Below are 13,619 nucleotides of genomic sequence, written 5' to 3' on the forward strand. Positions count from 1 at the left end.
ATTGCCTGTCTCACTAGCAATAATGAATGCTGGAAAGCAGTGGAGAAATGCCTTCAATAATCTGAGGGAAAATTATTTTCAATTCCATGCACAGTTTATGTGAAGAAAGATAAAGTCGTTTTTAGAATGCAAGGACTTAAGAAATTTAACTCCCATGTTTCATTTCTTAAGAATTATCTGAGGATGTGCTCCAACAAAATGAGGGACTAAATTAAGATGAAAGATTGATACGGAATTTATGAAACAGTAAGTAATCCCAGTGAGAGAAGAAAGTAAGTACCCCCCAGAATGACAGCTGCGAAGCAGACCTATAGGATAGACAGCCCAGGTTATGCCTTTAGGAATAATAGGTCTGGATAGAATACCTATTATGATGAGCTTTTTGAAAAAAAATCAAGATTATTATAGTTAGAATATTAGAGAATTTCAAAAAGAAATGTAGACAATTTAAAACTCCAAGAGAAATAAAAAGCTGTACCAGAAAGGAACTATAATCAAATATATGTAATTGTTGCGTATGCACTTGGCCTTGTAGTGAGAAAGCATGCTTACATGATGAATGATTAACACTGATTATTGCTTTAACTTGAAATAGTGTGTTGGGAAGATAAATGAAGAAGTGGTGGGCTGGCCCCGTGGCCGAGTGGTTAAGTTCGCGCTCTCTGCTGCAGGCGGCCCAGTGTTTCGTCGGTTCGAATCCTGGGTGCGGACATGGCACTGCTCGTCAGACCACGCTGAGGCAGCGTCCCACATGCCACAACTAGAGGAACCCACAACGAAAAATACACAACTATGCACCGGGGGGCTTTGGGGAGAAAAAGGAAAAAATAAAATCTTTAAAAAAAAAAAAAAAAGAAGTGGTAAGGTAAGGAGTTTAGATTTATAAGTGAGCTAAGTTTTATCATCAAGTAAGGGTATTATTTAGAAATGTGAATGTAAATATATTAACTCTATAGAGCAGGGTTAGGAGTAGGAAAAGACATATGGGGAAGTCTGCTGTTTTTCATTAAAATAATTTTAATATTATGTGATTTTTTAAATCACGAGCTTATATTCATTTGGCAGACATTTAAATAAAACAAATAAATTGGGAAAAGATGAATTCTAAAACGTTGAGTTGGGATAAATAACCATTTGGGGGAGTGGTTTTCTTCTTCAGGTAACACTCGAGTTAGATGGTAGAAGGATTAAAAAATATTAATGTAAAATAACTGAAATCATAGAAGTACTAGAGGAAAATAAATCAATATTAATATAATTGTAGAGTGGGATATTTTTAATTCTTAACATAGCCAGATCTACTTATATTTTATATTATAGCTTATTCCTTTGCTGCTATGTTCACAGCCTTTACATTCAATGGGCAAAGGGAAATAGTGCCTAGTGATACTGTAGGGACTAGGAAATAAGCATTCATAACTTTTATGTGCTCCTGTGAAGGGCCATAGCTTTTCTGTAGGGCAGTTTGTCAATGTTTATTTATTTTGCAACATATACCCTTTGGTCTAGGTTTTGTAGGAATTCTAGGAATTCCTCTAAGAAAATAATTGACAATATGCACAAAATTTTAGCTCTGGAGGTAGTGTCCGCAGCATTATTAAATAGCGAAATATTGGAAGGAATATAAATGTCCTTATGGTAGACTATGTTTAAATAAACATTTGTTCTTTGAAATGCAATACAATGGAAATAGTGTTATAAATGTTTTTATTTGTAGAGAAAGATTTGTGAAATATTTTTGAACAAAAAGCAGATTAAAAAACTGCATTCAGTGTGATTCTTTTTTGGCCTACCAATATAAATGCTAATTGCTGATAATAGAAAATGCAGATAAGCAGAAAGAGAAACTTTTATATATGTACAGAAAATAGGCTGGGTTGTCATTCACCAAAATAACTGATTATTACTGAATGGAGATTTTGATAGATTTTTTTTCTTATGTTTATTTTCCAACTAACTGCAATTAACATGTTTTTGTATTTGTGGTGTGTGTGTGTTGACAAAGGAAAAAGATAATATTATGTATCTAAATATTGCTAGATCTCAGATACTTCCATAGTAGACAGTGAAACGAGAGTCCGCTTTCATTTTCAGAGGGAAGATGGGTGGAGCTTAAAATTTTTAGTGTTTTTTGTTTTACTTATCTTTTAATTCAAGATACTTTACCTATATTATCTCATTTAATCTTTGTGGTAACTTTGAGGTACATTTTATTGACCTTGTTTTTTTATACATGGGTATGTTGCCCAGAGAAGTAAAAAATCTGCCCAAGGTTATAGAATTAATAAATTCCAAAGCTTAGATTTAAAGACCTGTCTTACTCCAAGAAGTTTTTGTTTTTTGTTTTTTTGTTATAGCGCCCTGTAATTGATGTCCATGTAATTCTATCAGGCCTCCCACCTGTTAGCCTGGACCTCTTTTCAACTAGTTTCTGATTCTAAAGGTTACTTGCATGTATTCCTTCAACCCACTAGAGGTCAGTATTGGGTTGATAAAGATGGAAACTTTTGATCCACATAATTTTGACTGTTTGTCTTATTGCTAAGTTCCCTTGAAAGTTGTATTTCACAATAAAACTTTGTTTAATAGCATAGATAGGATATCTTGTAGACATTCTTTGATAGTTGTGAAAGTATTAATAACATTTTTAGGTTAATAGTCCAAATTGAATAATTCTTATGGGTTTTACCCCTTCTTCTAATAGGTAGGAGAACATCTAAACCATGTCTTTCATAGATGTCGCTGTCTTTTGTTGTGTCGGATCTCATTCTCATGTAGATTTCTTTGTTGTCCTTTGCCTTTGTATAGGAAACATTTATCTAAATTTACTATGTATGTTCACTGTATCTTGACTTGGGGGATTCTAAGAATGGTAAAGTGTGTTTCCTATCCTCAGAGAAAGAAGAGTTACATACTGAAGAGAAAGAAGAGTTACATACTGAAGTGTTGTATTGTCATTTTTTTCTACCTAGATATTCGACAGCCTTAGTGAACTTCTCCATCTTTTCCATCCTGCTCTCAACTTATTATTTTTATGGTTCCTATTGTTTGGAATTGACCCCAACGTGGAGTTATTCTTATTTCCTTCCTTCCTTCCTTCATGAACTACATTCAAATCAGTAAATTTTGGTGCTTCTGCCTTGTCTATATCTGCTGCAACCTTTTTTTTTTGAAGAAGATTAGCCCTGAGCTAACATCCACTGCCAATCCTCTTCTTTTTGTTGAGGAAGACTGGCCCTGAGCCAACATCTGTGCCCTTCTTCCTCTACTTTATATGTGGGACGCCTGCCACAGCATAGCTTGATAAGTGGTGTGTAGGTCTGTGCCCAGGATCCGAACCAGTGAACCCCAGGCTGCCCAAGCGGAACGTGTGAACTTAACTGCTACGCCACCAGGCTGGCCCCTGCTGCTGCCTTAATTCAAGTCCTCATCATTGTCACTTGGATTGTTAGAGTGATCTGTGTTGGTTTTCCTGTTTCTAGGCTTTATCTTCTCTGTTGATCACTCGTCTGCTCCTAGAGGATTTGCCTGAATGATAAAGCTGATCCTGTTATTCCCCAGCTTGCCCTCTTTTCTTGGTTCTCCATTGCCTACCAGCTAATGGTGCAACTGCTTTGTATGGCGTCTTTAACTTTATATCGTTAGTTCTTTATGACCTATGCTCTTATACAAAATTTCTTATTCCTTGGGTGGATAATATTATTTCACACATGGTCCTTTCTCATGCTGTTTTCTTCTTCTGGAGTGGTTACCCTTTCTACCTCCCTCCTTGGCAAAATCAATTTTTACCTTTTCAGAGCACAGTTTGCCACCTATTTCTCTGTGAAAGCTTTCCTGAAACCCCTCCAGACAGATCTGATTACTTTCTCCTTTGTCCACTCATTGTCCTCTGTATTTATTTCTATTATTATACTTATTGCACTGAATTTCAGCCACTTGTCTTCCTATCTGCTTCCCATAATCGTATGATAGGAGGTTCTTGAGCCAGGGACTCCAGCTTATTTCTTTGTATACCCAGTACGCAGCACCATGCCTGGTACCAAGTAGACATTTAATACGTATTTGACTGAAAACAGGAATACAGAGAGAAAGCACCGTGAATTAGGGCAGTGAGAGGAGGCTTTCTAGAGGAAGAAGAATTTTAGTTGGGTTTTGGAGGAAGGGTTGGATTCAAGCAGGAAGAGAAATGGCATAAGCAAAGATACAGAAGTGGAAATATACCTAGTATATTATGAGGTAGAGTCTGATCCAAGTGGAAGATTTGTTGGAGAGAACTGGATAAGTACATGGAAAATTAGGTTCAGCTCCCATTCTGGTGGAGTCTAAGTGATAGATCATAGAGTTTGGATTTGCGCTTGTTTAAACTTTCCCCCAGTTTCCCTCAGGCCTAATTGGTGTGGTGAAGGATGTGGTTTAAGGAGAGCCTGGCTGTCGTACGCGAGGGAATTGCAGTGAGAAGGCGATGAGTCCCCTTTTAGGTATGTTGGAAGTGAGATGATGGTAGAGCACATGGTCGTAATAGGAAACTGGAGATGTGCTGCTGGATCTTGGGAGAGTGGGAAGAGGGGTTGAGGAGTAGTAAACCTTGCTTACTTTCTCTGTGTTAGGAAATCAGAGAAGGATATATATGAAGGCATCTTGAGGAAGAGGTGGTTAAATGTGTAGAAGTTATTCACAAAAAGAGTGAACAACTAAGAAAAAGAGAACACCTAAATGCTTTCTAAATCTAGCTGCTATTTGTATGCTTCGTACCCTCCTGCGCCCTCTCCAGCCCAGGTGGCAGAAATCAGCAGCTGCTTCTTTGGCTCATGATTATAAAGGTTGTCTTTGGAGGGACAGAGCAAATGGTCCTGGTGAGATAGCTTGGCATGTCAGAAAAGAGCTTAGCATGTCAGAAGAGAGCTCTCAAGGGCTTTTACCGTTTTTTTTTTTTTTTTCATGGACTGTAATGTGACATTTTTATTTTAGTACATATTATATGTATTTATTTGCATATTTACTCTTCCCGACTTCCTGTCAATTCCCTAAGATGCGTTTTGAATAGATGGTAATTTTCATTTGCATCCGTAATGGGTAATATCTGAGTATTTATTTCACTCTTTTACCTGTGATTCAGTGTTTCCGCCTTGGCCAGTTTCTGCTGGCAGATCTGCCCTGACTGCGCTTTTACAGACGGGAGAAGGCCTGGGAATTCTGACAGAGACCCCACGTTCTGCTAGAGCTTGGGAATACAGCTCGAAATGCTTCAATTTCTAGCAAAGAATTTGCTGTCTTAATTTGCTGATTTGGCCCAGACTTCTTTATGCTCTTCCAAATTGATGGGAAAACCATATACCATGTAAAAAGAACAAATCATAGAAGATCTAAAATTACTTCTATAGCATGCTTTCAGATTTGTATCATTTCAGGTTGAGATGACTATTTAAATCTGGCTCCTTTTGATGGCTTTTGATACACTGGCAGTATTTTTTTGATTGTGAAAGAAAAATAGTTAACTTGGGATTCAATAAAATAAGGCCAGCTTATGAAAGTTTTTGGTATTGCTGTACTGAAAGAGAGGATAGAGTTAAGGGACAAGAGATCATTCTCTAGTTGAGGGCTTGCTTTTTAAAATATGAAAGCTTTAGAAAGCTCCCCCTTCCTTTGTGTCTCCCCAGAGTCCTTGATTCCTTTTTGTGTGGTTTGCTTTGCAAGTAACTGGGGGAGAACTTGTTACTTTTGAGAGGAATAGAAAGAATATTCTACCTAATTTAGGGTCTCAACTGCTTGACGTTTATAAGTCTTATGTACAAACCTAAATTAAATGTTTTTGGGTGCCTTCTCTTTCTCAGTTTGTTACTGAAGACATGTATTTTATGTAAGTCAAACCAAAATATCAATGAGCACTATGCAGAGAAACAAGTTTGTCCATTGATTCCAATCTCTGGAATGTAGATTCTTTTCATTTTCTTGGCAGAAACTAGCTCACATAGTTCAAGTTTTTCTCTGTCTTATTATAATTCTCTCACTTAACCAGTGCTTGAACTAACATTTTGTACTTAATATCTGTCTTGAATCCCTTAATCTCATTCAGAATATTTTGGAGACTCTGATTTTCTCCTGAACTAATTTCTACTTGTCAGTGAGGAGAAATATCATATATTGATTAAGGAATGATATTCTGAGAGGCCACCTTTCTCAAGTTTTGTATCTTGGGATGATGCTAAGTATTATTAAAAAAAATAAAAGAGGGGGCCAGCCCAGTGGCACAACAGTTAAGTTCACATGTTCTGCTTTGGCAGCCTGGGGTTCACCAGTTCAGATCCCGGGTGCGGACCTATGCACTGCTTGGCAAGCCATGCTGTGGCAGGTGTCCCACATATAAAAAGTGGAGGAAGATGGGCACAGATGTTAGCTCAGGGCCAGTCGTCCTCATCAAAAACAGGAGGATTGGCGGCAGATGTTAGCTCAGGGCTAATCTTTCTCAAAAAGAAAAAAAGGCGGGCAGGGGGCCAGCCCAGTGGTGTAATGGTTAAGTTTGTGTGCTTCACTTTGGTGGCCCAGGGTTTGTGGGTTTGGATCCCAGGCATGACCTACACACCACTCATCAAACCATGCTGTGGCGGCGTCCCACATGCAGAATAGAGGGAGACTGGCACAGATGTTAGCTCAGTGACAATCTTCCTCAAGCAAAAAGAGGAAGATTGGCAATAGATGTTAGCTCAGGGCCAATCTTCCTAACAAAAAAAAAGAAAGAAAGAAAAAAAAGGAAAGTTACATTATGAAATACTTTTGGACGTGCTGGGTTAAACCAAATTAAAGAAGTTTTCTTAAATGAGGACTTCTCCCAGGTTTTTTTTTTTTGTTTAAGGAAGATTAGCCCTGAGCTAACATCTGCCACCAATCCTCCTCTTTTTCCCGAGGAAGACTGGCCCTGAGCTAACACCTGTGCCCGTCTTCCTCTATTTTATGTGGGACGCCTGCCACAGCATGGCCTGACAAGCAGTGCCATGTCTGCACCCAGGATCCAAAATGGCAAACCTGGGGCCGCTGTAGCAGAACGTGCAAACTTAACCCCTGAGCCACTGGGCCGACCCCTGGACTTTTCCCCATTTTTATTGTGTTAATGCACATTGTATTGTATGAGAGAAGGGTACATGACTTGCAGTGTTTCCCATTTATTTGACCACAGACCCCTTTTTGAAGGAATCGTTTTGTCATGCTTTGAGGAACTGTTGGTGTAGTGGAAACATTACTGATCTGGAATTTAGGAGATGGCACGCTGAGCCTCTGATTTACCGCTAACTAACCTTGTGACCTCAAACAAATGCTTTGTTTTCTAGCCTAGGTTTCCTGAGTGGTGACTAAGTTCCCTTCCAGCTCTAGTACTGTCTTGTTTAATACTTTGTTGTTGACTCTGCATAGTCACACTTTCCACCTCTTTGTAGCTATTGAAACCACACCATCATTTGAGTATATTTTGTTATGCTGAGGAGATTACACTTCCTTTTCTCCAAAAGTGCAGAAGACGAAAGCCTTTAAAACTCTGTTTTCCACAGATTAAGTTCTTGAAATCCTGTTGGATTAGTTAGTTCAAATCACTCTATTAAGATATTTCATTGTCTGATTACGTTTTATTGGTCTCTTATATTCACGTAACTGTTTGTAAGAGCCCCATAAGCTTAAAGGCTCCCAATCCTCCTTCCCCAACCACAGTGGTTTCAGTCTGGCATTTATCTTGTAAGATATAAATATTTAGTCACTTGCATTAATTTCTTGGCTACTTAGGTGAAAATGGGTAGATTTCATTTTTGTGATGATTTATGTGGGTGTATTTGAAAAGTTTTATGAGGAGTTTGACTGATTTTCCTTTTTTCTATGGAAGCTGGGAAAATGAATAAGATGGGTAACTTCAGGGTTAAAAATGTATACATTAATATGTGTAGTTTTATTTCTGGGACTAACACTTTATGTATTAAGGCTTTTTGTTGTAGTATTTTCTTTAAGATACCAGTTTGTTCAAAATTAGAAGTTCTTTGAATGCTTATTTATTTTGTTTCTTTTCTTTCTTTCTTTTTTTTATGTGTATGTATGTCTCTATCCTAGGCCCAACAACAAAGAAACCTGGATAACATCGTCTTGCAACAACCCAGAGTAGGTAGCAAGAGAAAATCTAAGAAAGATGCATATACAATTTTTGATACAGAGATAGAAAGCACTAGCCCCAAGTCCGAACAGGATTCAGGAATTCTGGATGTTGAAGATGAGGAAGATGATGAAGAGGTAACTAACTGGGAAAGTGAGACTGGTGTTAAGTTTAAATATAGTATATTTGAGATGTGATGAAGAATTTATCCACTTAACACAGCTTATGTGATCTTCTGTATTATATATCATTTTGAATATAAATGGGCCCCAATTAAAGGAAACTGAAGTTGCACTAAGATATCTTAGATTATAATTCTTTAGATTTTGAAGCACTCATCCATTTTTTAAAAGTTTCCGGGTTTTTTGATTGTGTACTGACTGGGTGCTACAAGAAAGGAAGATGAGCGTTTACCTGACCCAGAGAAAGAGGTCTAGGTGACCTCCGCTGAAAGTGGAACGAAGTTACTGGAGGCAAATAAAAGATGTTACTTTAAACAGTGGGGAGTAAAGAAGGGGATTTCTTAGCCTTGAGAAATGGTTCAGATTGAAAATACAAAGAAGTTCAAGAAAGTTGAGAATATATTTCTGGAGGAAATAAATGTATGAGTAATTATAGGGAATCTGGGAATTTTGTGACATATCCATAACCTCTTAGATTAGTTCTGTGTCACTTTCAAGTAAAGAATAAGATTAAGTGGCTTAACTAGTACATATTTTTATCCTTTTTTGTTGTTGGAGGTATATTTAATGTGTTTTTAAAAATAAAGCTATTATGACGTTTGACATTTCCTGTGAAAATGTTTCTCTAAATACTTATCATTTATGTAAACTGGATCAGGTTCTCTGTGAGTGTAGTGCTTAGGAGTCAGACTGCATTCATATCTGGCTCTGCTGTTTTATTTTTAAGAGTTATTGTTAATAATCGTATCATGTATGTTTTAAATGTCCACTGACACGTGCGAGGAACCGTTTACTCCTGTACTCAGGACCTGTTTTGCCTTTAAGTGCTTGTCTCCTTTTTGTTGTTTCATTTCTCCAGGTAAAACTGAGTTCACTGTCTCTAACCCATTTTTGTCCTCTGTTGTACCCTTACCACTCTTCTTATGCCCCTCTCCCACCAAAACTAGCCCCCAGAAGTTGTCACACTCTGACTTTGTAATCTCAGGTAGCTGTCTAATCTGTTGGAACTTTAGTGTCTTCATCTATCTGGTAAAGACGGTAGTCTCTAGCCCCATAGGATCGCCAAGTGCCTGTACCGTAAAAGGTGGTCAGCGAATACTAGTTTCTGTCCTATTTTCGTTGCTCTTCCTTGCTGCTCTTCTGTATGTATCACTGCCTGTCCTTATTATTATTCTTCTTTCACTTCAGAAATTGAATTGGCACTGTTTAAACTGGGCTGAAAAGCAATTAACCAAGTTAGTTATGTGTCTAACACGTTAGCATTGTCTGAGCAACTATCGCAGGTGTAAAGTGTTCATTATTGCGGGGATACATTTCTGCAATATCACTGGATGATTGTATTTATAATTTACACTTTATCAGGATATGTTTATTATGTAAATTAGTAGTTAACAATGTGTGAAAGTTTCATTGTAATCTCTATCGTACTTGGATAACAAGAACTTTTAATAGCTCCAGGAAATAGAACTAAGGAAAAAGTACCAAGTATTTGATACCCATGGAAACAGACAGGGCCAGAGAAGACTTAATTTTCCTGAATATTTTCTAGCATTCTCTCTTGCCTGTAATGACTGGTGTGGTAGGATATAGATCCACCCTGGAGACTCGACTGTTAGGTATTAGGCCTATCATTGATGACGAGTTGTAGTAGTAGTACAATAAAGTGGCAGTCTCAAGAAAGACCAGTTAATGTCTTTTATTTACATTTTGGGTGCCTGTCAAGGAAATTAAATTCTGTCAGGCACTATGGCAGAAGTTAGACATAGCCTGTGCCCCTGCATAGTATACACCCCAAAGAGATGGTTAGATGATAAGATGACAGAATGAAATATCTACACGGTTCTCATATATCACCAAGAACCTTCTGGATAGGAGCCATTCTTTACCATTAACTTACTGAAGATCCTGTGCACATCTCTTTTAATTTTTGTGCCATATTTCTTCTTTGTTTTATCTTCTGAGGTCCAGAGAAGATGAAGAAAGTGGGACTAGTAAAGTGTCTTGGGAGTGCCTCATAAAGGAAGTATTGTAAGAATATATTTGGAAGTTAACATTTTAAAGTGGTCCCATATCCCAAATCAAACCGTCCCAATACCAAATTCATATTAGCAATTTGCTGATTGAGCTCTTACAACAAGAATTCAGCACTTCACTGTCATCTAATGGCATCCTATCTTAGAAAAAATCCTACCTTATATTTATTTACTTCTCAGTTTGAATCTTCTTCAAGTGCACATTCTTAATCTCAAACCTCATGTAGAGAATTATTTATTTAGATGTCTCCAAACTGGTTTCTTGGCACAGTTCTTGCATGGTGTGAATAAATTCTTCAGATAAGGTCTTTTGTGACCCACTGTGACGTTCTGACCTTCATTCTTGTCATTCTTCAACAGACCTCATTGAGAGCAGCGTAAATAGTTTTTGAAATATTTTGACTTTTAAACTGTGGCGTAGAATCCTGTAGGGCAGTGGTTCTTAATCTATTTGGGGTCTATATTACTTCCAGAGTTTGATAAAAATATATGGAGTCTTTTCCCAGTAAAATGTACATATGTGCACTCTCAAAAAGTCTTGCATGAAATTTCAGGGGAATCATAAAACTCGTGTTGCCCCTAGGGCCCGAGGTAAGAACCATGTTGTACAGCACTGCTTCTTGAACTTGAAGGTGCATAGGAATCACCTTGTAAGTGTATTAAAATGCAGATTCTTATTCTGTAGGTTGGGGGTGAATCTGAGAACCTGCATTTATAGCAAGCTCCCAGGTGAGGATGGTGCTTCTGGTCTTGGAGCACACACTGAGTTGCAGGGGTATGGAGGACCACAAGGAAGCATTTTTAGTGCATAAAGAAAATAAACCCATGAATGTTTGAGCCTCCTATTGATTTCCATTCATATGTCTTAAAATTTTTCCAACGAGTGTAGTACTTGAAGAGAAAGTTATATTTTGTTTTCCAAAATCTACTGCTTATAATAGATGACCAGCGTTATTGTTTATGAAATTTTATGATTCTGATTTAACATACTTAAGTTTAGGTATTTTTTTATTCTCTGAACTAAGAAAGAACTTTTACCCTTTCCTGTGCTTTTAATGGAAGTATGCCTAATACTTTGAGTCACATGACATTCATAGACTATTTATTGTGTCTTCAGTTTGATGATGCTTAAGAGGAGACCTTAGAATGAGGTGGGTAGGGAAACCCAAACACCTAGAACATAGCTTTGCACATGGTGAGCAGAAAGTTAATATATTTTTAAACTGAAATAAAGTTTGTGTCAGAGATGGGAAAAACTTAATAGCTTGGGGAACCAAAGATGAAGTCATAGTAGTAAATTGTCATCTTGGCTGAAAAACCAACTCACATGTTGAACCAACTGGCAGAGTCAGTCTCTTGATTGCTGAGAAGTGTTGCAGGAAAAGTATTCCCCTTAAAATTCTCTCTCTATTTGTGTTCTATTTTTGTCTGAGCTAATGATGAAAGGGTCACCTTAATTAAGGTAAGGTTTTTTTGTGTGTCATATATTAAAGTTGAACTATATAAACTGCTGATATTTGACCATTTTTGATTTTCAACTTACTTCAGTTGATATTTAATAGAAATGTGTATGATTTCAGGAATTTGGTTTGAATCTCTATATCATCCTGTGCTATAAGCAGATGTTATTACTCTTCTCTAAAAATCTAGATAGGACTTAAAAAATTTTTTTTGGAAGTGGTGAACATTTTAGATTGAGGATGTATTTATGGATCTAGATTCATCAGGAATATAATTTTTGAGATAACTGAAGACAAAATACAAAGAACCCCTTAAAGCGATGTATTATTTCTGATGAGGGGGACGATAATTCCTCTTGAGGGTAGGGTTGTTGTGAGAATTGACTGAAATAACGTGTATAATGCTCTTGTCACAGTGTTTGACACACACAATGCTATCAGTATATAATAGTTACTATTATGGCATTATGACTGTGGTTTTTTGGGGAACAAAGATGAAATATAAGTTGATACAGTTTTTGATAATGTATATTTGCATGGACTGATAGGCATCATCTACTGTAAATAGAAAGTCTACTGAAATAATGCAGTGTTAAGTAAGAAATTGTTTGAAAAACCAGGGCCTATGATTTTTTCTTTGTTTCTAGGTTGCTTGAGAGCTTCTGCATTCTTAAAACACTTCATTTAGTAACACACTTATGGCACATCTCATATTCTAGTTTGTATCTCTCTTAATTTGTTTACACTCTGTTAGAGAGCAGTAGTCACCATGTTATCCATACAACTCTTCATAGAGAATGGGTCAGGTAAATAAATATTCGTGATCAAATGATCCATGTCAGGTTTAGCTCTTAAGATTTTGGTGCCTCTTTTGAAATATGGAATTAGCAGGGTAGAATTGCTAATTTAAATGCAAATGTCATGTAATATGAAGCCTTCTGAAATGTCTTGATGTTTGTGATACTGTACTAATTTTGAGGTAACAGGATGAATTTGTTTGCTAGGGCTGCCATAACAAAATACCACAGATTGCATGGCTTAAACAACAGAAATTAATTTTCTCATGGTTCTGGAGGCTGGAAGTCTCAAGACCAAGATGCCAGCAGAATTGGTTTCCCCTTCGGCCTTTCACCTTGGCTTGCAAATGACCGCCTTCTTGCTTCTCCTCACATAGCCTTTTCTCTGTGTGTGTATGCCCTTGGTGTGTCTTTCTTTTATAAGTTCACCAGTCCTATTGTATTAGGGCCCACACTTACGACTTGATTTAACATTAATTACCTTCTTAAAGGCCCTGTCTCCAAGTATAGTCACATTGGGTGTTAGGTATAGTCACATATGGATTTTGGAGGAGACACAATTCAGTCCATAACACAAGTTGATTGGAAAGAACACAAGATTTGTATTTATAGGGTACAGGTTCTGTCAGCTTTGTGCTATTGGAGCAAATCATGTAATTTCTTTAAGTATGTCTTTTCTCATCTATAAAGTATAGTGACAATAATTAATTTACGTCAAATTGCTTATGAGAAGTTCTAGTTATTAATATATTTGACCCAAATTTCAGATTGTTTATTGCAAAACTTTCTATTGACAGGAATGAAGACATTGTGATAGAAAATGAAGATCATTTCTATGTAGGCTAAAGTGAAATAAAGGATGCCGTTAGAACTTTAGAGTTTAAATCAGGGATTGCAGATTGGCATCCTGTAGACCAGGAACAGCTTGCAAATGGTTGTTGGCTTGCACAGTGCTTAAAATTTTTAAAATTACTTGCCAACTTTTAAAAGTCAGCTTAAGTCACATAAAAATCAGTATTTCC

At 37.1% G+C, this 13,619-nt stretch overlaps 1 protein-coding gene across 6 annotated transcripts in view; it reads left to right on the forward strand.

The window, feature by feature from the left end:
- Positions 1-13,619, forward strand: part of EXOC6B (exocyst complex component 6B) — a 579,159-nt gene that overhangs the window by 224,987 nt on the left and 340,553 nt on the right. For 3 of the 6 annotated variants that reach the window (XR_011525981.1, XM_070572413.1, XM_070572414.1), the window contains exon 7: positions 8,086-8,262. The exons of 1 other annotated variant lie outside the window; for it this stretch is intronic. Coding sequence is in view for 3 of the 5 variants with exons in the window: in XM_070572413.1 (XP_070428514.1) it covers positions 8,086-8,262 (177 nt within the window). In the remaining 2 variants the exon portion in view is untranslated. The remainder of the gene's footprint in view (positions 1-8,085; positions 8,263-13,619) is intronic. 2 more of the 6 variants (XR_011525982.1, XM_070572415.1) reach the window with 1 other exon arrangement.

The sequence above is a fragment of the Equus przewalskii genome, chromosome 14 (genome assembly GCF_037783145.1).
Source record: "Equus przewalskii isolate Varuska chromosome 14, EquPr2, whole genome shotgun sequence".
Classification (NCBI taxonomy): domain Eukaryota; kingdom Metazoa; phylum Chordata; class Mammalia; order Perissodactyla; family Equidae; genus Equus; species Equus przewalskii.